Source organism: Perissodus microlepis, chromosome 4, assembly GCF_051167445.1.
Source record: "Perissodus microlepis isolate ML-2025 ecotype Zambia chromosome 4, ASM5116744v1, whole genome shotgun sequence".
NCBI classification, from domain to species: domain Eukaryota; kingdom Metazoa; phylum Chordata; class Actinopteri; order Cichliformes; family Cichlidae; genus Perissodus; species Perissodus microlepis.
Genome location: NC_140464.1, coordinates 32,488,582 through 32,515,410, shown reverse-complemented (window position 1 = coordinate 32,515,410; position 26,829 = coordinate 32,488,582). Strand labels below are relative to the sequence as shown.

The 26,829-nt window shown below is 44.8% G+C and overlaps 2 protein-coding genes and 1 long non-coding RNA gene across 5 annotated transcripts; 2 read left to right on the top strand and 1 right to left on the bottom strand.

Moving 5' to 3' along the window:
• Positions 1-1,409: 1,409 nt before the first annotated feature.
• LOC146389322 (uncharacterized) lies at positions 1,410-4,810 on the top strand. Its single transcript, XM_084924737.1, has 5 exons — positions 1,410-1,714; positions 1,794-2,779; positions 2,837-3,583; positions 3,635-3,829; positions 4,244-4,810. The coding sequence occupies exons 2-5, from the start codon at positions 2,048-2,050 to the stop codon at positions 4,808-4,810; spliced, it is 2,241 nt and encodes a 746-aa protein (XP_084780863.1). The 5' UTR covers positions 1,410-1,714; positions 1,794-2,047.
• Positions 4,811-9,720: 4,910 nt separating this feature from the next.
• On the bottom strand, positions 9,721-15,240 carry LOC146389321 (uncharacterized). Its single transcript, XR_014800147.1, has 3 exons — positions 15,109-15,240; positions 11,513-11,631; positions 9,721-11,430 (listed from the first exon to the last, which is right to left on the bottom strand). It is a non-coding gene; the product is annotated as an uncharacterized LOC146389321 (long non-coding RNA).
• Positions 15,241-15,467: 227 nt separating this feature from the next.
• slc16a6b (solute carrier family 16 member 6b) lies at positions 15,468-25,108 on the top strand. Of its 3 annotated transcripts, XM_084927146.1 has the most exons (6): positions 15,468-15,737; positions 17,996-18,243; positions 19,917-20,060; positions 20,813-20,941; positions 21,030-21,947; positions 22,027-25,108. In XM_084927146.1, the coding sequence occupies exons 2-6, from the start codon at positions 18,012-18,014 to the stop codon at positions 22,284-22,286; spliced, it is 1,683 nt and encodes a 560-aa protein (XP_084783272.1). In that variant the 5' UTR covers positions 15,468-15,737; positions 17,996-18,011; the 3' UTR covers positions 22,287-25,108. The 3 variants fall into 3 exon arrangements, with proteins under 3 accessions (XP_084783272.1, XP_084783274.1, XP_084783273.1); XM_084927148.1 differs by lacking the exons at positions 15,468-15,737; positions 17,996-18,243 and having other exon boundaries at positions 19,952-20,060; positions 20,658-20,941; XM_084927147.1 differs by lacking the exons at positions 15,468-15,737; positions 17,996-18,243 and having other exon boundaries at positions 19,956-20,060; positions 20,655-20,941.
• The last annotated feature ends 1,721 nt before the right edge of the window (positions 25,109-26,829 follow it).

Below are 26,829 nucleotides of genomic sequence, written 5' to 3'. Positions count from 1 at the left end.
ACCCTTTTTGGCTCCTACCTCAAAGCACACTGTGCGCTGTCGATCTTATGTGCTGCACAATAATGTTTAATATTTAGTATTTAATGTTATATTCACATGGATCATCGCGATGATGTTGTTTATTGTATTGCTCTCATTTTTTGCTTTTTTCTCTTTTTTCTTTCTCAACAGGTGATCCAGGTGATTGATAGATGTATTTTTTGTCTGTTTGTGTTGTTGGTTTTTGTTTTGTGCCCTTTATCACCGTTCCTCTTCCCCGCTGTTTTTCTTTCCCTCTTTCTTTCTCCTTTTTCTTTCCCCCAGTCATGTCTGTCCCGTGTGTAGCAAGTGGAAATAAAATCAAATTAACAATAAAAGCAAAGGTCAATCAAATGGACCAATACGGTAAGGCTGGGATGGTCCATTTGGTAAAGTAAATCCGTTGGGCATCTCTCTTCGCCTTTAGAGAATAATTCTGATGGCAAAAGAACCAAATGGGACAGGCAGGAAAAGAAAAAGAAAAGAGAAAGAAGAAGGAGCAGGATGAAAACAGTCTATAATGTCATTAAACGTGGTATAAACAGTCTCTGTAGAAATAATTCCAAGCTTGGAAACAGCAGGAAGAAAAGTGTCTTTTATTTAGGCTGAAGAGCAGAATACAAAAGCTTAAGCAAAGGAAAAACACAACTTACTGAAAACCAGAACAATAGTGTATAAACTAGGGGTATGAAACACTGGACCAGGAGAAGTGACGTAACGCTGTGACAAAGGGAGACTGAGATAATGAGAGAGCTGGGAACACAGCAGGGACGAATCAGGATTAACAAGACAGGGGATTTTCGGCAGGGCACTGAAATTCGGAATTCTCCCGGAAAAAATCGGGAGGGTTGGCATGTATGGTCTGCTCTGACACCTGGGACTGCACAGGGCTGGAAGAGTACACCAACAGAGACTGTTAGGATCATACATGCCAACCCTCCCAATTTCAGTGCCCCTCCCAAAAATCTCCCGGCGCCACCATTCTCCTGAATTTCTCCCGATTTTCCACCCGGACAACAAAATTGAAACACCATATCCCAGAATTCATAGCACGGCTCAGCCAATTCCAGTTTCCAACAATGGCGTCAGCTACTTAGTTTTAACATTAGTCTTATTTCTCTTTCTGGGTCGCAAAATAAACTTTTAACATATTTTCAGGCGAGAATGTAGCTGTGTAAACTTCAAATATCTGAGCCGGCGAGAACAGCCAACTCCTGGCACATCGTTTTCAAACCCCCCAAGGTTAAACATGATAAGTCATTTAGATAAAAATGTTTTGTTTTTTTTAGCTTTTTTCAGTGTTTTATTTGTTCGTGAATAAATCGGTTTGGCTCAGATTAAAGTTATTAGATTAGATTAAATAAAACTTTATTAATCCCTCGGGAGTGTCACGGACCCGGTTCCGGGGACTCGGGGTCCGTGAGCAGTGTGGACCATTATTATTGTTATTGTATTGGATGTATGTTTGCTGCACTGTGCTCTTGTGTTCCTTGCTGGTGTGTGTGTACGTGTGGGTGTCTGCGGGTGTGGCTGAAGGATGGAGGACAGCCACCTGCAGGCCTGAGGGGTGTGGCCCTGCCGGCTGCCGGTCACGCCTAGGTTCTCACACACCTGCTTCTGATCAGGCTCGTCGGGGGAGCTACTTAACAGAGCGATGGAGCTTCCTCCGGCGCAGGATCGTTGAGTTAGACTCCATGTCAGTGTTTAAAGTACTGGTCAGGGTATGCCTGCTTGAGTTGGTGCCATAACGGCGGTGTCTGTTGTTTTTTCCTCAGGAGAGCGGAACACGGGACTGCAGGACGCACAGGGTGTGCGTAGGCACGGGAGCAGAGAGCACGGAATACCAGCACTTGAGAGAAGGCACAACACAGGAGTTGAGGGAGCACTCTGGAGACCTATTGCGTGGTGTACATTTACCCCCCACTGTAAATAAATGCACTGTTCATTGCACTAAGTCCAGCGTTTGGGTCCTTTCTCCAACATCCCCCACGGCTTGCCCTGGCAAACCGTGACAGAACGATCCTGCCAGATGGACCCAGCGGACTTTTCGGAGAGGTTCAGGAGGGAGGTGACAGACAAAGTAAATCGTCTGTGTGACCTGTGGCTGGAAGCGCACGCGGAGGTTTTACGTTGCGCTGTGGAGAAGCGGTTGCAGGAAACACTGACTTGTTTTCCCTGGGTGTTGGACAATCTTTTTCCGATTGTGGCGGAATTCCTGCTCAACACCCTTCACCTCCACTCTCCGATCCAGGCTGCCCCCCCACTCGGCCAGCCTGAAGTTCTTCAGCCTGACACGCCGGCCCCGTCGTCTACCCGGAAACGGCGTTCGCGCCGCCGGCATTCCTCACCGCAGCCAACCTCCCGGACATCTCAAGAGACGGCTGTGGTGAGTAATAAGGACACTTTCTCATTTCTCACCCCATCTGCTTTTTTGTTTACAGTGGGTGGTGACACCGCTGACGCTGCTGCAAGCCGGCCAACAGTACTGCTAGCGTCGCCTCATTCAGCGGTCTCCACACCACTCGCTGCTTCACCATCGGCAGCTGTAGCACCGCCGTCGTCTCATCTGCCTGCAGCCGCCATTCTGCCATCTTTTTCACCGGCTGCTATGTCGCCACCCGGACCTGCCCAGCCCGAGCCGGAGGAGCTCGCGCTGCCCGAGCAGGAGCCCAGCAAGCCAGAGGAGCTCGCGCTGCCCGAGCAGGAGCCCAGCAAGCCAGAGGAGCTCGCGCTGCCCGAGCAGGAGCCCGGCGAGCCGGAGGTGCTCGCGCCAGCCGAGGAGCAGCTCAGCGAGCAGGAGCCGGAGGAGCTCAGCGAGCTGGTGGAGCCAGCGCCGCTGCCGGAGGAGCTCAGTGTGCCGGAGGAGCTCAGCGTGCCGGAGGAGCTCAGCGTGCCGGAGGAGCTCAGCGTGCCGGAGGAGCTCAGCGAGCCGGAGGAGCTCAGCGAGCCGGAGCCGGAGGAGCTCGCGCCGCCAGCCGAGGAGCAGCTCAGCGAGCCGGAGCCGGAGCAGGAGCAGCTCAGAGAGCCGGAGGAGCTCGCGCTGCCTGCTGAGGAGCAGCTCAGCGAGCAGAAGCCGGAGGAGCTCAGAGAGCCGGTGGAGCCAGCGCCGCTGCCGGAGGAGCTCAGCGAGCCGGAGCAGCTCAGCGAGCCGGAGGAGCTCGCGCTGCCTGCCGAGGAGCAGCTCAGCGAGCCGGAGCCGGAGCAGGAGCAGCTCAGAGAGCCGGAGGAGCTCGCGCTGCCTGCTGAGGAGCAGCTCAGCGAGCAGAAGCCGGAGGAGCTCAGAGAGCCGGTGGAGCCAGCGCCGCTGCCGGAGGAGCTCAGCGTGCCGGAGGAGCTCAGCGTGCCGGAGGAGCTCAGCGTGCCGGAGCAGCTCAGCGAGCCGGAGGAGCTCGCGCTGCCTGCCGAGGAGCAGCTCAGCGAGCCGGAGCCGGAGCAGGAGCAGCTCAGAGAGCCGGAGGAGCTCGCGCTGCCTGCTGAGGAGCAGCTCAGCGAGCAGAAGCCGGAGGAGCTCAGAGAGCCGGTGGAGCCAGCGCCGCTGCCGGAGGAGCTCAGCGAGCCGGAGCAGGTGGAGCCAGCGCCGCTGCCGAAGGAGCTCAGCGAGCCGGAGCAGGTGGAGCCAGCGCCGCTGCCGGAGGAGCTCAGCGAGCCGGAGCAGGTGGAGCCAGGCCAGCCGGAGGAGCTCGCGCCAGCCGAGGAGCAGGAGCTCGCGCCAGCCGAGGAGCAGGAGCTCGCGCCAGCCGAGGAGCAGGAGCTCGCGCCAGCCGAGGAGCAGGAGCCCGGCGAGCCGGAGCAGCTCAGCGAGCCGGAGCAGGTGGAGCCAGCGCCGCTGCCGGAGGAGCTCAGCGAGCCGGAGCGGGTGGAGCCAGCGCCGCTGCCGGAGGAGCTCAGCGAGCCGGAGCGGGTGGAGCCAGCGCCGCTGCCGGAGGAGCTCAGCGAGCCGGAGCGGGTGGAGCCAGCGCCGCTGCCGGAGGAGCTCAGCGAGCCGGAGCGGGTGGAGCCAGCGCCGCTGCCGGAGGAGCTCAGCGAGCCGGAGCGGGTGGAGCCAGCGCCGCTGCCGGAGGAGCTCAGCGAGCCGGAGCAGGTGGAGCCAGCGCCGCTGCCGGAGGAGCTCAGCGAGCCGGAGCTGGAGATCGGCGAGCGGGAGGAGCTCAGCGAGCCTGTGGAGCCCGCGCTGACACCGGAGGAGCTCGGAGGTCTGGAGGGACTCGCTCAGCCAGAACTGGAGGTCAGTGAGTCAGGGCGCCCTCCACGCTGCCCACGTCTAGCGCGTCCACGTCAGCGACCAGTGCTTCATAGGCCATGTGCCACTCCTCGCTGTTGCTCACCGAAGCAGTGGCGTTGCCGTCGGACCCGTGGCAAGCCGCCGGAGGTGCAGCGCCGCCGCCACCGGTCCCGTGGCAGGCCGTCGGAGCTGCAGCGCCGCCGCCACCGGACCCGGGGCAAGCCGCCGGAGGAGCAGCGCCGCCGCCGCCACTGGACCCGTGGCAGGCCACCAGAACCGTTCCGCCGCTGCTGCCGGACCCGTGGCCGCCCGCCGGAGCTGCTGCGTTTCCATCAAGGGGGTAGAGGTAGGCCACCTGAACTGTTTTGCCGCCACTGCCTGACCCACAGCAGGTCCCGCTTGTTTTGCCGTCCTGCGGGTCGGTCGGCAGAACTGTGTTTGCTGCCACCGGACCGGGGGATTGGACTGTTGAACTGTGTTTTTCTTTTGTTGCTTTGTGGTGGCTGTTTAGCGGAGAGGGAGGGTTCCTCCGGGGTTTTCACACAGCTGAATAAACTGGTCATATTTTAGATAGCCAGGAGCAGATGGCAGAGTTTCACTCCAAAGACAGCTCGTGACGTAATTCCTAAGGCTAGACCGCCCAATTTCACAGTCGCTCACTTCTGGCTTTCGGAGGACCCGGCCCACTACATTGTGGGATTTCCTGGAGGAAACTGAATTTCCTCCAGGAAATTCAGTTTCCAGTAGCACCGACAGAAGTTGCATGTTACAGATACAATAAGGGGAATGAGAGTAAGGATATGAGCACAAATACACCATATATACACATATACACACATATAAAAACAGAATATATAATATGGATAAATAGGATTGCACATTCGAGTGAGTATATTGCACAGTGATTATTGCAGTCTAATATAAGAAAAAACTAATCTTGCACAGTGTAGAGAAGCACCTACAGCTCAGTTGTTCCCGCCCTCCCTTGTCCCCCTGTCTCTCCTCCCTCTCCCCTCCAGTGAGGAGTTAAACAGTCTGATGGCGTGTGGGACAAAGGAGTTTTAAGTCTGTTGGTTTTTGACTTTGGGAGAAGCAACCTGTCGCTGAACAGGCTCCTCTGATTGTTTACGACCGTGTGCAGAGGATGCACAGCATTGTCCATAATGTCCAGCAGTTTCTTTAATGTCCTTTTCTCTGCCACTGTCACCAGAGTGTCCAACTTCAGGGCGACCACAGAGCCCGCCTTCCTGATTAGTTTCTCCGGCCTGCATGAGTCCTTCCTGTTACGATTTTATGAATAATTAATACAAAGTACATACATGTAATTATAAGTTAATTGATTGTGTTTGCCCGCAACTCGTCACATATTTGATTTCCTTTGTCTGAGAACTGCAAGTGTCCAGGACAGACTGATAAACCCACTGCTGTAAATCTGTGGGAGGGCTGATGGGACAGGAACAGGACTAAAAAGAGACAGCAAGCAGCAGCTGAGAGATGGAGAGGAGAACAGGGGGAGAATGGGCTGATCTCCCTTTCCATCTAAAACAACTTGATCAGCAAAGTGGGACATTTTCAATGTTGGAGAAAGTACTCAGATCTTTATAGTAAAAAGTATGAAGGGCGGTGTGTACGTGTCAGATCCAGAATGTAAATAAATGAAATAAATGTCAGTATTTGTTTTCTGCAGAAACATGGTGTGTTTTGGATTAAAATTACTGCTACATCTGACTTAAGACAGTTCTGACAATATTTTCTCACTTCATAAAAGGAATATTTAATTTATTCTTCTTCTTTTTATTTTCTTAGAAACACTAATGCACTTCCTGCTATCTCCACTTCCTCTTTTGGGAGGAAATGGAGGCAGCCTGTTCTACTAGTAACTACCCAGAGCTCATAACCACAGGTGATGGTAGGTGATCGTAGGAACGAGTAAATCCACTTCCATATTCAGCACTCTCTCACAAAAATTAGGTACAGGATCCACATCACTGTGGATTTAGGTGTTTCTTACATTTTTCACACCATCAGTCAATCTCACATTTCACTCTACCCCCACTCATGAACAAGACCCAGAGACACTTGAAGTCCCAGGCTTGGAGTGGTTACTCATCTCTGACCTGGAGTGGGCACCCCTCCCTTTTCTGGCTGAGAACTGTGGTCTCTGACGTGGAGACTTCCTGACACTTCACACTTAGCTACAAACCAAAAATAAAACGAGTCTGAGTTACTGCCGGCAGTACTACGGGTGGGGACTGAATGGCCTATAACAATGGGCAAGAACCCCATACTTCTTAAGCACCTCCCCACAGGACACAGTTAAATGCCTTCTCCAAATCCACGCTGGAAAACCACAATGTTCCTCATAAATCTGAGGTTCGACTAAAGGACTCTCTCTCCTCTCTAGTATTCTGGCATAGACTTTTCTGGGGAGGCTGGGAAGTGTGATCCCCCTATAGTTGGAGCACACCCTTGAAACCAACAGGGAAACATTATACATTTGGGTACACCAGGTCTGCCCAACATCTTCTCCTACCATCTAAACCAAGTCACCACCAGAAGGTGATTAGTTGACAGACAGTTTTGGAAACTGTGGCTCGGCATGTCAGGGCCTCTACCCCCCCTCAAGAAATACACTGAGCAAATAAATGTTAGGTAACTAAAAAAGGTGGACTCAGATAGCAGAACACACAGACGCACCACTGCACGGGAGTTGCAGTGAAGTGTATTTACAGATCCGAGGCATGCTGGAAAGACTGGCAGCGAACTTGATCAATCTGAGGAGGACAGAACAGTTAAGGAGTGAATACGAAAACCGAGAGTGAAAACATTTGCATAAATGAGAGTTGGAAAGCTTACTTGGCATAAACTGAAATACGGGTGGAGGTTTCCCGTAACCGGAGGTGGAGGCACGTAACGCGAAGGCGGAGTGCGGCACAGGTGGGTGAGACAGATCTCCGTTCTGACCGAGGAGGGAGACAATCTCCAGGGGCTCAGACAGGGGGGCGGGCAGCATGGCAGGTTGATGGAAAGGAAAACAGGCAAGGAAATGAATCATGAATAATGGGCAGGTCATTGGCTCCAAGCTTGAGAGTTTACAAACACTTAACCACTCGTGGAAGTGACAATACTCCGACGCCAGACGTCAGCCACGCAGCTCCTTAAACACTCCTGCTGATGACGCCTGATTCACCGCAGGTGTGCCGGGATCCTGCGAATCACCACCCCACCGGACTGTGCCGAAAAAGGAAAACAAACACAAAACAGCACACATACACACCCCAGCTCCTAATAATATAACACGAGGACTAGAGGAACATGCACAGGAACTTAAACAGATGAACTGAAAAAAGGACATGATGAGATAGTGACACAATTTATACACAGGGTAGATAGATAGAAAGGGTATTTAGGCGAAGTGGAGATAGCTGTGGAGAACAAGACACAGGTGAACCAAGTCACAGCAGATGAGACGAGTGAAGCAAAACTAAGAGCAAAGTGCAAAGTACACATCAACAAAATAAAGAAGGACTTGTGAACACTGGGGGGTAATCCAGAAGGCAGGTTTAGCTAACAACGCCAAATTTGTTGACCCTGAGATGTGGGAGAGTTAACTTTGACTCAGAGCTGTGAACGAATCTGCTTGCTGACAGGTTTTCTTCAACAAACTGAGTTTCTCTCTAACTCCTCTTCTCCTGCTGCACCTGAACCAGTCAACTAGTACTGCAGACTTACTGTATGCTACACACTGATCAATCAATTGTCTTATTATATGAAGTCACACTGACCGAAAATGGAGATGACATGAACATGTGATTGAAGATGAGACAGAAATGATTTTTAGAAGATTCTAACACTGAATTAAATGTATGTATGTATGTATGCATGTATGTATGTATGTATGCATGCATGCATGCATGTATGTATGTATGTATGTATGTATGTATGCATGTATGTATGTATGCATGCATGCATGCATGTATGTATGTATGTATGTATGTATGTATGTATGCATGCATGCATGCATGCATGCATGCATGCATGTATGTATGTATGTATGTATGTATGTATGCATGTATGTATGTATGTATGTATGTATGTATGTATGTATGTATGTATGTATGTATGCATGTATGTATGTATGTATGTATGCATGCATGCATGCATGCATGTATGTATGTATGTATGTATGTATGCATGCATGCATGCATGCATGTATGTATGTATGTATGTATGTATGCATGTATGTATGTATGTATGTATGTATGTATGCATGTATGTATGTATGTATGTATGTATGCATGTATGCATGTATGCATGTATGTATGTATGCATGCATGCATGTATGTATGTATGCATGTATGTATGTATGCATGTATGTATGTATGTATGTATGTATGTATGTATGCATTCAATTCAATTCAATTCAATTTTATTTATATAGCGCCAAATCACAACAAAAGTCGCCTCAAGGCGCTTCATAGATACAGAGAAAAACCCAACAATCATATGACCCCCTGTGAGCAAGCACTTTGGCGACAGTGGGAAGGAAAAACTCCCTTTTAACAGGAAGAAACCTCCGGCAGAACCAGGCTCAGGGAGGGGCGGGGCTATCTGCTGTGACCGGTTGGGGTGAGAGAAGGAAGACAGGATAAAAGACATGCTGTGGAAGAGAGACAGAGATTAATAACAGATATGATTCAATGCAGAGAGGTCTGTTAATACATAGTGAGTGAGAAAGGTGACTGGAAAGGAAAAACTCAATGCATCATGGGAATCCCACGGCAGCCTACGTCTATTGCAGCATAACTAAGGGAGGATTCAGGGTCACCTGGTCCAGCCCTAACTATATGCTTTAGCAAAAAGGAAAGTTTTAAGCCTAATCTTAAAAGTAGAGATAGTTTCTGTCTCCCGAATCCAAACTGGAAGCTGGTTCCACAGAAGAGGGGCCTGAAAACTGAAGGCTCTGCCTCCCATTCTACTTTTAAATACTCTAGGAACAACAAGTAGGCCTGCAGAGCGAGAGCGAAGTGCTCTAATAGGGTGATATGGTACTACAAGGTCATTAAGATAAGATGGGGCCTGATTATTTAAGACCTTGTATGTGAGGAGCAGTATGCATGTATGTATGTATGTATGTATGCATGCATGCATGTATGTATGTATGCATGTATTTATGTATGTATGTATGTATGTATGTATGTATGTATTTATGTATTTATGTATGTATGTATGCATGCATGCACGTATGTATGTATGTATGTATGTATGTATGTATGTATGCATGTATGTATGTATGCATGTATGTATGCATGTGTGTATGCATGTATGTATGTATGTATGTATGTATGTATGTATGCATGCATGTATTTATGTATTTATGTATGTATGTATGTATGCATGCATGCACGTATGTATGTATGTATGTATGTATGTATGTATGTATGTATGTATGTATGTATGTATGTATGCATGTATGTATGCATGTGTGTATGTATGCATGTGTGTATGTATGTATGTATGTATGTATGTATGTATGTATGTATGTATGCATGTATGTATGTATGTATGTATTAGTAATGTTTTAAATCCAGCCTGCAGACAGTCTGTGCTCTAAAGATTTCATCTTAAAATGTGTTTGCAGATTGAGGACACATTTGTGTCTGAAATTACAGTCTTGACATACTTAATTCGACAGCACAAAGACTGAGAGGGGACAATAGAGAGTGAGAGAAATGGAGAGAGCTGTATGAAGACAGCAAACAGAGAGAGATTATAAAGAAACAGGTACCTTTATGATCACAGTCAACAAACGAGGAAAGACAGTTATTCCAGACCATGAGTTTGCCACAGGGCCTGTTGTTAGTTTGGACGACTAGAAAAAGTTTTCTCCTGTGAGTTGTTGCCTCCTCTGAAAATGACTGTGTGAGCATGTAATGACTGACACTTTCCCTAGAATCACCATTAGCTTGAAATGTTCTTTAGATGACAAGTCATGGACTTCAGACTTGCCTTAACTGTCATCTGAGGATGATGAATGATAGCAATAAAACTCACTTTGTCAGTTTTATTCTAGATAACAGCAGCAGTGTAATCCAAAGATCATGCAATAAATTATCCTTTTATGAAGAACACAATGAAAATATAGAATATACAGTATAAAGTAAACCACAAAAACTGACTGGGTCAAATCAAACACACATTTAAAAACACACTTCATAAAGCATCAGCAGATAAGCTTATCTGACAGCTGGCTTATCCCACTAAGGTAAAGTCATTAGCTCAGTGGAGCTACTCTGTGGAGAATTAACCAATGCCTGTTTGCTTTTTGGGAGCACATTTTTAGTGAAGGTGGACAGGTCTTGTTTAGAAAACTACCATGTGTATTCACATGGTATTATGTGGATTAATTGGTGCCACGATGGGACTCAGGGTTTTGAAGAGAGCTGAACATGAAAGGAAACAGAAAAAGCAGATAAGCAAGACTTTGTGCTACTGTGCATTTTTAAATCAAGGCCTTAGAGTCTGGACAAAGAGTGGAATCCAAGATCTTTGAAGTCCAGTGAGACGTTTCTGATGATTTGGAGTCCTATGTCATTTGCTTGTGTTGGTAGTGATTGGTCAGCACTTCCATCTGCTGACAGGATTTATGGAGATGCCAGCAGGATTAGCACCTGCCCATGGTGCCAAAAGTATTTATGAATGTTCTGCCAACTCACCTGGCCTCAATCCCATCAAAGATCTATGAGGTATTGTGAAGAGGAAGATGGGAAGCACAAATGCCAATATACAGACAACTCAAAGGCTGTAATCAATATCAATAACACTCCCACAGTGCCACAAGTTCTTTGCCACACTGCAGGGATAAATGAACTATGCAGTGATCCATGCATGTATAAAACAAAACCTAACACACATTTGTGCTTAATTATTTAGCATATAGCAGCATGTTTGTCACGGTGTACAAGGTGGACTCACGCGCTGCACTCCGGGGATTGATGCACACAAGAGAATTTATTAATGAACAATGTCCAATGAGTGTATATACAAAAGGTGCGGGGCGGTGCTATATACAAAGGTGAGAGGGGCAGGGCTCCGGGGGAAATCCAGGTGAACACTCTCGTCTCTCTCCAAACAATCCAAACACGAATCCACTCGAACATTCGTCACTCAGGGAAAACAGTCCAGAGGGTCTGCATACAAAGAAACGCTCGTTAGATTCCAAACACACAACTACATGGAAAAACACTTGCTGGACGCTCGACTTTCACTGACGCGATTCTCACAACGATCCTGCGAAGAACAGCCGTTGCTTCCTGGCTTAAATGCCATCCACACTGATGAGGCACAGGTGTTTCCTCCTCCGAGGGCGCGAACCCGTAATGAGTTCTGCCCTGGCGAGAGAGAGAGAGAGAGAAACAGCTGATCAGCGACCAGCTGAACCTCCAGGCCGTGACAATGTTATAGTTTCTGGATTGATTACCCAATGTTCTGAGTTTTGTGGGTTCATGATTTATTTTGGGTTTATGAAGTGATTTACATTCTAGTTCTATAGTGTTTCATCCTTTGAGTATAGTATTGTTTCTTAGCACTTGTGAGTTTGGTTATCCATGTTCTAGTTTTGTCTGAATTTTAATATCTGGATTTTTTTATCATGTCCTGATAACATTAGAGGTGTACTGTCCTGTTCACATTTCTGTACGCAAAGGTCTGGACTGGGACAAAAAAATAAATCAGCCTCTGCATTTTTTGTACAGCACACTGTGATCAGTCAACACAGTGCAGATGGTCCAGTTCAAAAAACAGGAAGTAAAATAGTTAATCAGATAATCACATTATTTTCTCTTTAGAAAAGATGCTGTAGAAGGAATAATGCTCCTAATTTTACTACTTGGTGCTGGTGCAGCAGCCGACAGCTAATGTGTTGGTTAATTTGACACATTTTGCTGCATGTCTTTCTAGCTTCTAGTCAGCTTTTCGTTGTTTATCCATCTTTATCAACCACTTCTTCGACAGTAAACTGCATGAGCACACAGTGAAGGGAGGGGAAGGGCTGGTTGTGTTTGAGTGTCAGTAATGAAAATAAGGACTGCTGCCAGTGCTGCAGCTTCCAGTCAACCTGGCCCACAGCCCGTGCAATTATATTGAAAAAAAAAGAGTTGTATTGCCCCATCAGCCCTCGCCAGCTATGCCAGATGATTTCCAGTCCATCCGTGTGGATTGTTCTACAGCAAGTCTACATATTTTTCTCAGTACAGCCTTGAAGTTATTCCACCTTAAGCAACTCTAGCTTTAGGATAACCATTCGAACTACCCGTTACCAGTGGGCAAGTCCAAGTAATGTCCAGGCGACTGGACTTCTTCAAGCTTGTTGACATGAACTTAAAGTCCAGTTGCCTTCTTTCTAAACTGTTTCATTTTGGTTTTAGCTGATATTTTAGACCCAGTGTGTAGAAACTGTACAACCCAAATTACATTTTCTGAGGATGAATCAAGTTGACTTGAATCTTAAAAAAAAAAAATATTAGAAAATACTCAAAGTCACACTTTGAAATATACTAATATAAAATGATCTCTAATCACTGACATCAGTGACGCATGAACAGTTATGCAACTTCTCTAATCAGAAACATAATCACGTTGGACTTCAGGCTTATGTTACGTGATTGCCCCGTTTGGAAGTGAAACGCACACCAGCACAATCCTTTTTGAATATAAAGTCACAAATACAGAGGGCACTAAGAGCTTTCAGTTGTTTTCAGTATAGATGATCCTCAGTTTGGAAAAAGAACGTAACTTTGAATTAAAGATTATTCCCTGTTTAGTCTTGACAGTTCATGTGGAAGAAAGAAAAAGACATAAATGTAGAAAAATACCAAAGGAGGCAGAGCTAGTCCTGTATACCTGGAAGGATATTTAACATTTGACTGGTTTATTAAGCTAATTAGACGTTTTAACAGACCTACAGTGAACACCACACACAGGACTGCTGCATAGACATGAAAAGTAATTCCAACGTGACATTAGAATTACAGTAGTGACAAACTACACATTGCACACCACAGGTGATAGACCGTAAAATCAATGTTCAGTGTAAGGAGTGTGGGGAAAAAATGCCATAAGAGCAGCTTCAGTATGTCCTGGCATCAGTGTCCCAGGTCTTGAGTTTGACCACCATTCTTCTAAAAGATATCCCCATTTTTGCTGTTTTAATGATAGTAGTTGTCTAACCTGTAAGTGACTGAAGTCCATATCATTTCATTCACATGGCTCCTGATCAAAATATCCATTGAGTGCTTGTGCTTCATGTATGGAACATTGTCATCTTGCAATGAACTGCTTCCATGAAGATCCTTTTATTGTGGCGGGGTATTTATGAGGGACAAATTTTACAGTGGAGGGACAAAGAAACTCAGGAGCCAGTAAGTGATGTGGAAATCAAGAGAGGAAATAAGGCAACGATGGGGTTTTGGAGAAAAACAGACTAAATACACTGTGCCTTTGAGCACTTTCTGTCACAATCACACTACAGTAGGTGCATTTTGGGTTTCAGTATATTGTCCTAGGACATTTCTGTATTATTGTAAGGGCTTTACCTTACAGTATAAAGCGCCTTTAAGCAACTGTGTTGCTGAATAGAACTGAATTTACTGAAAATCAATGATCAATCAAGCCACCAACATTCTGTTTGGTGCTTTGTTGATGGTGAGCGGTAGTTGCCCTCGATAAATGTTTAATAAGGACAACGCAACAATATGAGGTAAAATAAAAGGCAGTTAACTCCTGCTCATGTAGACATCTAGATACTCAACCAAGGCCTCATCAGGTAGGCTGTTTTGACAAATTCAACCAAACGGACATAGACAAAAACATTTCCTAATGATATTTGTTCTATTTAGTTTTGTAAGCGCATGTTGTTGGTTTCTTTAGCTGTCATTTTCCCATTTTTTAATTTTTTTCCCAGTTTTTCCCCCAGTAAAGATGATTATTTGTAACATTATCACTGTAACATACATTATCAGTGAAGACAAATATTATCTGCATCTTTCCAAATGTCCTCTTTGTGGTAACAGAGTTTTGGGTGACAACACGTTTCCTTCAAATCCTTCTGTGGGAATCTATTTTTCTTGGAGCAGGGTTGGCTTTGTCTGGGGTGTCCTATCAGATTTTAGGGCTGGACCTTGTCTTTCCACACCTCTGTATCACACATAAAAGTATTTCAGGTCAGGGCACCTCTTTCAAATAAGTCAAAGGATTTGTCACAGCTAAAAGAAAGGTGAGTTGTTCATTATTTATAACAAAAACCCGGCAAAAATAATGCTGATACTCATCAACCATCCTGAAATGTGAGTGGTTAAATCATAACTAAAATATCTAGTGTATCTTGGAACTGCTTGGCAGTTTTTTCACAGCAGTTTTACTTTTTCATTATTCAAGTTTTACTTGAGTAGTGGAAAAAACCGAATGATTAAAAAATATCAGGATGTTCTCTTTGTCTTTTATGCTTCCACCAGTACCAACCACACAGTTTGTGGGTTGGTCAGAGGCGTGCAACATTTATGCATTACTAACTAAATAAGGACTATTTATCAAATATCTGCTGAACTAGAAAGCTGCATCCCTTCTACTGATTAAGAGTCGAACAGGTTTGTAGTTATTATAGTAATCTATAAATGTTCTAAGCTTGTGGTGCTGAGTTAATGGTGAAGAAACAAACACGTGTGGGAAGAAGCCTTTCGGTCCTCTGATGCTCGTATTTCTTCTAGTTGCCTCTGTTTGTTGACCATATACATTATAACACGACTGTCTTATTCGGAAAACCAACACACACACACACACACACACACACCTCCAACCCGACTGGTACAAACCTCCTCCCAACTGGAATAAACCTGTTTGTGGCAGCTTCGTGGGCTTGTAGCGCGCGCCAGGATTTGCAGCGATGTGTGATAAAAAGCGTGTGTGTCACATGAGGGAAGCTTTATGTGAGAGTACGCGAAGGTCTACCATTTAAAAGCCATTCATGTGAAGCGCTGTTGATGACTTGCTGGATCTGGAGTGTTAAACCGATAAACACTGACCGTGGGCTCGTGCGTCGTGGTGATTTATTTATGGCGCGGCGCCGGTCTGCAGGCACTACGCGACGTTCTGTGTCGTCAGTTATGTTGCACGAGGAACCTTGCGCGTTCACGAAGTCCAGACCTGCGCGCCCGCGTTTGAATACCGGCTTGAGCCGGTAAAGAGCTGCCAAAGCAGGCAGGAAATCATCCGCTGAAGACAAAAGATGCAGCTCCCGGAGACTGGACGCCTTTGTGTCTAAGCCGGACCACTTTCATTCTTCACATATTGTTTGCAATACGTAGATATTACAGTCTGAGACAGGTTCCGTCCAGTATTCGTCCAGATAGCCCTGAACCGCACAGATCCACTATAATGACCATGAGATAGGAGAACTTTGCTCCATCACACGGCTGTCCTCCCTCACTGCTCTGCTCTGGAGGTAAGTCCGACCTACGTTTGTCCGTCCGGCGGTAGGATGCTGTCGAGCCTCGGGTGCTGAGAGGTGCGGTACAGCGGTAGCGCCTAATGTTAACATTTTCCAAGGTTTATTATCTGAACTATACTTTACTGACGTATTTATGATTTTATCAAAGGCGCACAGAAATCACTTCAAGACTCGAATGAAGCGACATTTTTAGAAACATTTCACAGTTAATAGCAGCAGGGAGTCAAGAAATAACTTCTGCGCTGTGTTTTAGTGGGCAAGAAAGCCCACGGACGCGATATATTGACATCATCCTTCCTCTGCACTGCGGATGTGTCTAACACAGGCAGCCCTAACGCATACCGCGTCAGTATTTAGGCCGTATCTTTTTCATACTGTGTAACATTTTACTTTTAAAGTTGGCAGAGGCAGCTTTCATTATTCTACTGTCCATATTTAGTGTGTGTCTAATAATCTGTACACTAATACTTGTTTAAGGTCGGAACCATCCTGTCATTCTCGGTGTTCTGATTATTTTATTAATGATTCAAAGATGGGGAGAAATTCTGATCACATGCTCCCACAGTGCTACCATATCATCACAATACTTTATTAATCCCTAAGGAAATGATGTGGGTTACAGTTGCTCCAACACAGTAACAGGTTAAACTATTTAAACAAACAATATGTTACATTGTTGTCAGTTTCCAACAGATCTGTGATGTGTATGCAGCTCAGTGTTGTACTTAAGCATAGTAGTGTTGAACCAGAATGATTTTCTAAGCTGCCATTTTTGTTTTTAGGACATCAAGTGTGACTTTTTTCTTTTTAAATCTGACGTTACAGAAAAAATAATAATACCTGAAAATCAATGTTGCTACCGATCATCGACCGAGGGCCCAGTACAAATAATAATCAGCCACTTGTTTGAATGTAGTTTTTAGAACTTTTAGAAAACTTTTTAGTTTTGTTCTCCATAAAAACCAGTGGCGTTACATAGATATACTGGAAAGGGTTCAAATATAAAGAATCATAATTCATTTTAGCTATGTATATTTCAGGCTGTGGGAAAGAATATTAATAAATAATATCTTTACATCAGTTTTGGCAAAGGTATTAAGAGTTAGGATTTTCAGGCTCATCTAAGGATTAATTTCATGACTGACACATTTGTTTGTTTTTTACATTGTTAATGGTATTACAAGTGTAGTTGTTCTCAAACCTGGAAAGCTTCGTGTTTTTAAGGAAAAGTTGACTTTACTTTAAATCAAAGTTTTTTGCTTGAAGATTTTCAGGTTAAAGAATAAATGCAGATAGTTTCTGCATCGAGTAGTGTAGACTTGAGTTGCAATTTTCATGCTAGGACTTAAATATATTCACACTGTTAAACAGACCAAACATTGTTAAATTGGCAGTTAATTAGAGATAACTATATTTTTAATACCCGTGAACCAAAATATCTGTAGTTGTATAAGAAAATGGTGTATTAAATTTGTGACATTAAAAATCTGTCTTATTAGTTAAAAATGTTTATTTTAACTTTTTAACTTGTGATTTCAGTGTGAGTTTGTTAGATGTGCATCAGAGTTGCGCAAAGCAGATGAGGGAGTTAACTTTCAAGGTAAAAGACCTTGTGCAGACAAAATACTGCCTGAAAACACTCCTGGTTTGATTTTTAAGTGTGCAAAGAATGGAACATTAAAGACATGCATCGCACAGGCTGTTCTAAACTCAACCCACTCGAGTCTTACCCTGGCTTTTACAGTAAAGAGCCAATTTAAAAATAAGTGACCACCTTAGTTTGTCTTCTTAGCCATAAACAATGCAAAAGCAGAGATTCAGCATTTTTACAAAATTGTAGTTTAATATTTAAATTTCTTTATTCCAGTGAAATCAAGCGGGTACAGTAAGATTGGTTGGATTTGTGTGTAGTGAGTAATTCAATTTGTTATCTCTTATTCTCTTTGTGTAGTGCATCTGACAAAGGAAGTGGTTTGAGCCATCTGAGGTATATGGAGTGGGCTTATGTTAAATGGACTAGTTGTCATATAGTGCTTTAATATTTACTTTACGGTCAAAGTATTGGTTCTTCTTTATTAACCAGTGCTATTTCTGTTAAATGTGCCCGACTTGGTGCTCAGCAGCAGCAAAGGGCTGTTTTTATTTAAAACATCTCTGCTTCTGCTGCAGTTCTGCTGCTGCCAAATGGCCCAAAATCAGCAAATTCACCTTTGACCTCCAATTATAACTGTTTTTTCCATCTCGTCCTGCAGGTGACTTGGTTTAGCAATGAAGATACCCAATGTCCAAAGTTGTCTGGGTCCAAACATTTACCCAGAGGTGCCCGATGGTGGTTGGGGCTGGGTTGTGGCTCTGGCTTTTTTCCTAGTGGAGGTCTCCACCTATGGGGTCATCAAGAGCCTGGGTGTCTTCCTCCAGGATCTGATGGAAGAGTTTGGGGAGAGCAACAGCCGTGTGTCGTGGGTCATTTCCATCTGTGTCTTCGTTTTCGCCTTCTCTGGTCAGTCTCTTCTCCTGTACTCTTTAAGTTTTTAAGAGACTTTGTGCATGCAGAAAAAATGAATGTAAGACAAAGCCAGGAGGTAATGTCAGGGCCCATGTCCTAACCTTCCTATTTCTTAAACCTTTACAAAGCGTGTCCCAGCAAACACAGGGCAAGAGGCAGGGCACACCCTGGCCAGCCTGTTGCAGAACTAACGAATGCTTTAATACTATTATACAAATAATATCTAGATAGATCGGAAAAATGGCCCTTGTGTTGTTCAGATTGTAGATGAAGGAGATATGGACTCAGGGCTGGACTGGCCATCGGGCATACCGGGCATTTGCCCGGTGGGCCGCGCTTGATTTTTCGTTTTTATGGGCCGATGGGGTTTTATTTCTTTTTCTCTTTTTTTATGGTATAAATGAATGGTGGTGTATTGGCCAGTTGGTCATGATCAACTCTGGGCTGGACCAATTACAGCCGAGGAGGTCGAACTAAAGTTGAGGTGAAAAGGAACGCGATTTGTCCCGTACTACTTCAGCTAGAAAGTTGCTAATTCAATCATGAAACTGATCAATGATCAGCTGATCGGCTTTTCTCTCTGCGCCAGAAAGAGGAAACCAGCGGAGGTCGCGTTAAACAACAGCAGCACGTTTAAGCTTGATCAGCTGTTGTTAGAATTTATTTAATATTAATTTCTAGTATCAGCTGATGTTTGCTGGAGCCACAGCTGTAAAGCTGCTGGTCGTGATGTCGGTTTGGATATGTGGTGAGAGGGAAACATGAAGATGAAACCAGGAGATGTCCTTACTGAATCATCAGAGCTGAACAGGTGATGGAGAAACAGGTTTACCTTTTAGGTGACATGAATGAGTTGAAGGGAAGTTATGAGCTGTTTCTGAGAGACAAATAACACCAGGATCCTTTTCTAAGTAGCTGACAGCTGGTAACTGTGCAGGGGCGGGTCTAGCACAGTTTTTCCAGGGGGGCAGGTAGGGCATTAACAGGGAGAGGGGGGCACAAAGAAATACTTTTCTTTCTTATTCTCATACAAAATGTCTCGCTTTTAATAAATAATTATCTGAATCTTACAACCAAAGTTTTAATCTGATGTAAAATGTTTAGAAATCCATTATTGTATTCAGTAAATATTTAGTAGTATATACCCTAGTAAGTTATAGTATTCTTTCCTTTGGGAAGGTACCATCTGTGCAGTTTGCAATTCTGTTGAAGAAAGTTTAATCTATTTAATTACTGGAGAAAAATGATAGGTTTCTGTGCATTTTCTTTATAAGTGCATTAAATTAAAATCGGTTTTGTCAATTAAGCATCTTGAGGCAGAGTGTGGGGGAGTGGTTCCCTATTTTTTTTCTTTTCTTTTTTTGCTGGGAGTTAGCAACCCTATTAGTGAGGTATATGTAATTATAAATTAGGTTGTTTCATATTTTTGCTAAGTACTGTTTAGAATACCAGAATAGGGAGGATGGTGTAGGTTTAAGTTTATTATAAAGGCTTTATGGGCCGGTCATTAGTCAAAATGCCCGTGCTGATTTTTTGTCCCAGTCCAGCCCTGTATGGACTCCATATCAGGAAGGATCAATTCTTGGCCCCCTCCTGGTATTAGACTTTGCCTATGATGCGTATCACAATACATAGCAATACATTGCTGTTGTGATTTTCATCCTCAGCTCCTCTGTCGACAATGCTGAGCAACCGCTTTGGCTATCGACCTGTGGTCATGACGGGAGGCTTCCTTATTAGCCTGGGAACTATCACCTCTGCCTTTACCAGCTCCGTCACTGAGATGTACATTACCACTGGGATTGTAGCAGGTACTAAAAAGACACAAGCTTTTCCACACCTCTGTGTGTCTGTTTTTGTCACCATAGTGTGCCGTTTACAGAGCTTTACTTTTGCAGATGTGTTTGTCTTATTTAACACCCTGTGAATTCTTTGACTTGATCTAAAGGGACTCCTAGCAGTGTGAGCAACAAAATCTGCTACAATGTATTTCTTCCACAACTGTCCAATGAGTGAGAGGTGAACGGCCTCTCCCAAACACCATCCAGTCAGGTCTACTCTGATGTCTTAGCTGTCCAGGACTGACAGAACAGAGCAGAACAGGAAAGTAAAATAGTTCCCAAAACACAAATTTTACTTTGGGATCAGGTGTAATAAAACTGAAGCAGCTGAAGACAGAGCAGTAAATTGACTTAACCAAAGTGAAAGATTGAATGACGAACCAGTTGGTGGAGTGAAATGTCATCAAGGCACATTAACTTGCTTTTTTCTTGGACAGAAAGCACTGCTAGCTCTCCCACCCTAATGACCATGTCGGCCTGTGAAGTGGACTACAGCTAACTTGGCAACTCCTTCTCTCTCCCCCGTCTCTCTTTTTTTGTCTTTACATGCCTTTTGTCTTTCAGCAGCAGCTGTAGCAAACCCGAGTCATCACAAGCAGCCTACCATCTTTGACAAAGGAGTGGCCTGAGACCTTGAATTTTTGACCCACCCCCCTAGCAGTGTTCTACCATGCGGACCAGTGGCTGTCATGTCCCCTTTTTCTCTTCTCCTGTTTTTACAGGCCTTGGCTACTGCCTCAGCTTCCTCCCCACTATCACCATCCTAGCCCAGTACTTTTCTGGACGGCGAGCGCTCGTCACCTCGATGGCTTCTTCAGGAGAATCTGTTGCTATGTTTGTATTTGCCCCAGGTAAGTGATAAAAGAGCATTTACATCAGAAATGGCTTGTGACCTATAATCTGATTGTTCTTCTCCTCGTACCTCCCATTTTTCCACAGCTTTCACTACACTCAAGGAACATATTGGCTGGCGCTTCTGTCTAGTTATTCTAGGTATAATTCAAGCATCTGTGATTGGCTGTGGGGTTCTCCTTCGTCCAATCGTCATCGAGGAAGAACCTTTAAAGAAAAATGATGACGAGACGCTCTCCGTGAAAGAGATGCAGGCTGTTTATGAGCTGGAAAATGAACAAACCAGAACCTCCATCAGTTCGGACATCTCCCAAGGTTCACAGGACTCTGGTGTCACCTCCCTGTCTGCCTCAAATGTAGACCTGAGAAATGCAGAAGGAGAAACCAAAGCTCTGATGGAGTGGAAGGACAAAGTGCCGGACAAAGACGGTGAGGACATATCACTGTCCATGCCTTCTGCTCAAGTCAGTGAGGACAAGGGGGAACTGGCAGAGCTAGATGGGGGCCCTGTAAGTTCCACAGGTTCCAAACTTCTGGACTTCTCTGTCCTTAAAGACCCTGGCTTCATCTGTTACTCCCTTTTTGGTCTATTCGCCACTCTTGGCTTCTTTGCGCCACAGCTCTACATCATTGAACTGAGCAAAAGCAGGGGTGTGGAATCCACCATGGCCTCCTATATGCTGTCTGTGATGGCTGTGGCTGATATCTTCGGCCGCTTGTTCATCGGAGTGGTGCTAAACAAAGTCCGATTCAGAAAGACCTTGGTGTTGTTGGGGTGTGTGGTTCTGATGAGCTTGGTTCTGGTGGCCTTCACTATCGTGTGGGAGTTCTGGGGTTTGGCAATCTGCTCCGGCTTCTTTGGCTTCATCATGGGCACTGTGGGCTCCACGCACATTCCCATGCTGGCTGAAGAAGATGTCGTGGGCATCGAGAAGATGCCGTCAGCTGTGGGAGTTTATGTTTTCATTCAGAGCTTTGCTGCACTTGGTGGACCACCGCTGGGAGGTATGAGTGCCTACTTCTTCGGTTTGATTTAACACATCTCTGGGTATAAAGTCTTAACAGCTGTCTCATTTTTCCCCAGGTATGCTGGTGGACATCACTGACAACTATGGTGCTGCTTTCTACTCCTGTGCAGCAGGCACAGGTCTTAGTGCCATCTGTCTGGCTCTGGTTGGCCCTGCCAAGTCTAGAACGTGCCAAACAGTGAGCAGAGTCCAAGAGAATGCAGAAGAGGTGAAAATATCTCAGAATAGTGACCAATCCGACTTTTTGGAGGTGGACTTGGCCCCAGAAGACAGCCCAGTTGGACAGGGTGAGGATCAGGACAGCTGCGTTATTTGAGCCCAACCACAGCGTGGCATCACAATGGACAGAAGTGCAGATGTACTGCAGGAGGCGTCATTGCCACAAACACCAGTGATGGCTGGAAAATCTCAGGTGTCGCATTTCCACTTTTCAGCAAACTTGAAATTCACTTCCTCCATTGAAGAAAACAATCTTATATGAGACCAATGAAACATCCGTGAGCACATGTCCACATTTTTCTGTCTGTTCAGGGTAAAACCTTTCTTTCGCAATGTGTCAATTGTATAGAGAACTGCTATCATGGTGTAACTCCGGGTTTAGCCTCTGTTCTGTGAGCTTTAGCAACTCAATGCAACCATTCAGCAACGTTTCATGAAAAGAGAGCGCATCGACTCTTAACACTTCAAGAAACCTTCATGTTGATCACTTTGTGAATATAGTAAAAACTACAGGTTCCATCTGGTAAAACCAGCCTGGGTACATCTTTATAGCTGTGTCCCAAAACCCATGTCGCATCCTTCGGAGGCTGCATTTGAAGGCTGATTATGTCACAGCGACGTGACGAAGGCTGTCCAAATGCAGCCGAGAAATGGGTCCTTCATTTCCCCGGATTTGAAGGGTGTGTCCTCCATGCCCCAACCTATCCCAGAATTCATAGCGTGGCCCAGCCAATTCCAGTTTTCAACAATGGCAGCCGCTACTAAGTTTTAATATTACTCTTAGTACTCTTTCTGGGTAATAACAGTAATATTACTGTTATTACTCTTTCTGGGTCACAAAATAAACTTTTAACATATTTTCAGGCGAGAAAGCAGCCTTGTAAACTTCAAATATCAGTTCGGTTTATCAAGACACCACATATTTGCAAAAGCGCTCCGACGTTTTCAGAGATGTCTGTTACCCACCAGCTCGATAGCTGACCGGGAGGTCAAGGGTCACTAGAGCCAGCGAGAACACCGGAGTCCCGGCACATCGTTTACAAACACCCCGCCGTCTTTGGCTACTCAGGTTAAACATGATATATACGTCACTTAGATAACTTAAACATGTTATTGTTTGGCTTTGTGTTTTATTTGTTCCTGAGTAAATCGGTTTGGCTGAGATTAAAGTTATAGTTTTCACACAGCTGAATAAACGTCAAACGACAAAGTGTGATACAGTCGAGAGTTTACGCCAGTGTCCTGTTATATTTTAGATAGCAAGGAGCAGACGGCCGAGTTTATTAAACTCCACCGAGACAGCGGTGACGCAAAACTGAAGGCTAGACCGTCCAATTTCACAGCCTCGCACTTCCGGCCTTCTCGGTCTTTGGAGGACCCGGCCCACGTAGACTGCAAAGGACGGGTCCTTTGAAGGATGCAGCCTAGGAATTGGGACACAGCTCATATCATTGGTTTTGTCTGTGTTTCGAAACCTCACTAGATTAGCTTACATTTAATAATTACTACTTAAATTTTTTTTCCAAGCCACGTGACCAGTGGTTGTTCCAAAGCATGCTTAGAAGTGTTTGGAACCAGACCAAACGTTCTCCTTCTTACTTGAGCTCTGTATTAAGGCCCAGTACATCCGCCGCAGTGGTCGCTTCACTCGCCGCCACAGCCTTGTCTCACAGTCAGTTGCATTTCAAAACCAGAAGCCAAGACTTCATCGAGTGTTTTATTGCAAAGTTTTTTTCCACACTTGTTTTTTTTCTACCTGTTCCAACATCTCAGCTTCTGTACTGGAATATGATTCAAATGGCGGTACAAAGCGACCCGATCCCAGCTGCAGCAGGCGCAATGCACAAAGTTACAAAAAGCAAGAGGTGCACGGCTGGCCAAAGTGCTGCAAAGATTCTGTCACGTGACACGTGATGTCATAATTGGTGCGTGACACAGCGAGGATAATGGGGGCATTCGTTTCTGCTAACGCTGGCTCGATGTGCCTGTCTCAGGAAAGGAGCTGCGTTGTTAACTTTCCCATGTTCACACAAACTGTTCTCATGATCATTCCTGCTGAGCGCAGGTTTTTGTACCCATTCTTGATGCCCACATGATAGGGTCACTTCAGAAAGTTAGAACTTGCTCCTCGTGGCTTTAAACATCACTGATGTGTCTGTATGAAGGACGATTTCCAGAAATGCAGTTCTGCAGTCTCAGCACAACGCCCGGCTCCTCTCTGATGGTTTTATGCACATTCATTTAACTTATTTTTAATCGACTGCTTTCTCACATGATGTTATCCATAGCAACACTGCAAGTACAGCAGCAGTGTTCCCTGATAGGCTGGCTGAACTGAAGCACCAGCTGGTCTGTGCATCTGGAGCCTTGAATGATGGAAAAGCTGCAGACTGTGGGATTAAGTTATGATGAGAATCAGCACCAATTCACATCCCTAATTGTGCTTTGTGTAAACGTGTTGTCCTTATATTATCATGATATGAGCCTATTGATGTACTGTAGAATTACCTTGTACACATGAGGCCAGTGGTGACACAGCAGAAGTGAAGGTTTACAGTGTTTTTTGTTTGTTTGTTTTTGGCCAGTGTCACGGTTGATGAAATGCAAAGTGCACAGTGTATAATGGTCGTCTATGTATGCAAAGCTGTGACTGACAGATTTGATTGGAGAGAGACGTTCGTTGAAGCGCCTCTTCCTTCCTTCTGCAGGCTCACATTGTCTCTACACCCATCACAGCCTGACTTGAATCCTTTAATCACTGTATCCTTTTTATTTAAAGCGTTTTGGATGTTGATTGAATCTATTTTTTACCTTTCTTCTGTTTAGGTCATTTTTTTAATCTGAGTACAAAGCAGGGTCCTGCCTATTCAGTGCTGTATCGCTCTCATGATATATTTTCCAAATAAAGCCTGAAACATCTGTGTGTAGGGTTTGCATTTTTTAAATAATTATATGTTAATCATCTTTTCATTGATCAAAAAGAACAATTAACAGAAACTGATAGTTGTGATCATAACACACACTAAAAACAGCAAAATCAATTACACGTCATTTCCAGGTTAATATTTTCTTCCTCATTTCTCCAGTAGCATCTTCATCAGCTGCCTCGTTTTTGGCCACGTCCTCATCAGAGAAGTCCATACTCCTGATAAAGTCCATAAATATCTCCATGTACATTTAAGAGTTTGTTTGCTCACCCTTCTAAACAGAAGTAATGTTTCTAATGGTGAGTTGGAGATATGTTTAGATTTGCGTCTTAGCTCTGCTCACCTGTGGACCCTGGTGTGTATTTAAGCCTGTTTTATTCCATCACTTGTTGCGATCCCTCAGTGTTGTGTGTTTGATCAGTTCCTTATGCTCTAGTTCCTCCTTAGTTTACACACAAGCTCAGCAATAAGCCGTGAGTTTAATTCTGTTCTACATTTAGTAGATTTCCTGAGGCGTCAGATTTCAGCTATGGCTACAGTTCTGTCTCCCAAACACACTGAAGCTAAACAGTGCACACCAAAACCACTTACCAACAAACAACTTGTGTCATTGTTGGAAATGTTCTTCTACTGTTGCACTGCACCATCCATCAGAAGGAGGAATGCTGGCTATAGGATCATCTACCCATGAAGATAAGTGTTGTTGTTCTTGCATGATTTGTGTTACTAACCCAGGAAACACAACCTGAAAACCCTTTGGCCATGTCATGATGGACTTCACTGAACTCGACGCTTCTGAGTTTCCCTGATGGTCAGAGATGCCGCCGTCTCCCACCACCTGTGTGATGGGGCTAAACAGCTCAGGAGGAAGCACTGGCAAACGCTGGCAGCGACCCTCCTAAGGGCTACTCATCATGAATACCACGGTCAGAATTGGTGAGAGGGCCAACTGGATCCATGGCAGCTCCTGCAGGAGAATCCCATCAGCACCAGCTGTTCCCTACAGAACAGCACCTGATACCTTTGAGTATGCTGCTCAGGTACTGGTGAACCACAGGTCCCTGAGAATACACGTGCATGAGCCACATCCACACCAGAGATGACATGACTGGCAGGCTTGTCTGACATCAGTCCTCTGACAACAATAACAAAACACATCATTCTTATGTGTGCTTGGTTCGACCTGTCTCCTGTGTCCATCCCTACATTGCTTAAAAAAACTAACAAAAAAAACATGGCAAACTGTTTGGTTGTGCACACGTGTGTGACTGAATTCCTTCTTGCAAAAATAAAACTCTCAAAAGATAACCATCAGTTGACTTCTTTTATTTAATGCTCTAAATTTCCTCAACGATTCCTGGATCATTTCTGTATAACTGTATATCTCAGATTTCTGTAAAGTTATTTATTTCATATTCTGTATAGTTTTTCATATTTATATCCTGTTCATAGCCTGTACATAGCTTGTACTCACTACAGCCTGTACATACTTATAGTTATAGAATATTCACAATATACCTCATACCGTGTACATTATAACATACCATAATAGACCCATTTCTGTAATATACTTACATATCTATATTATTGCTAATATATATTGTAATATATCTATATCACTAAAGCACTTCTGGATGGATGCAAACTGCATTTCGTTGCCCTGTACCTGTGCATGTGCAATGACAATAAAGTTGAATTCTATTCTATTCTGTT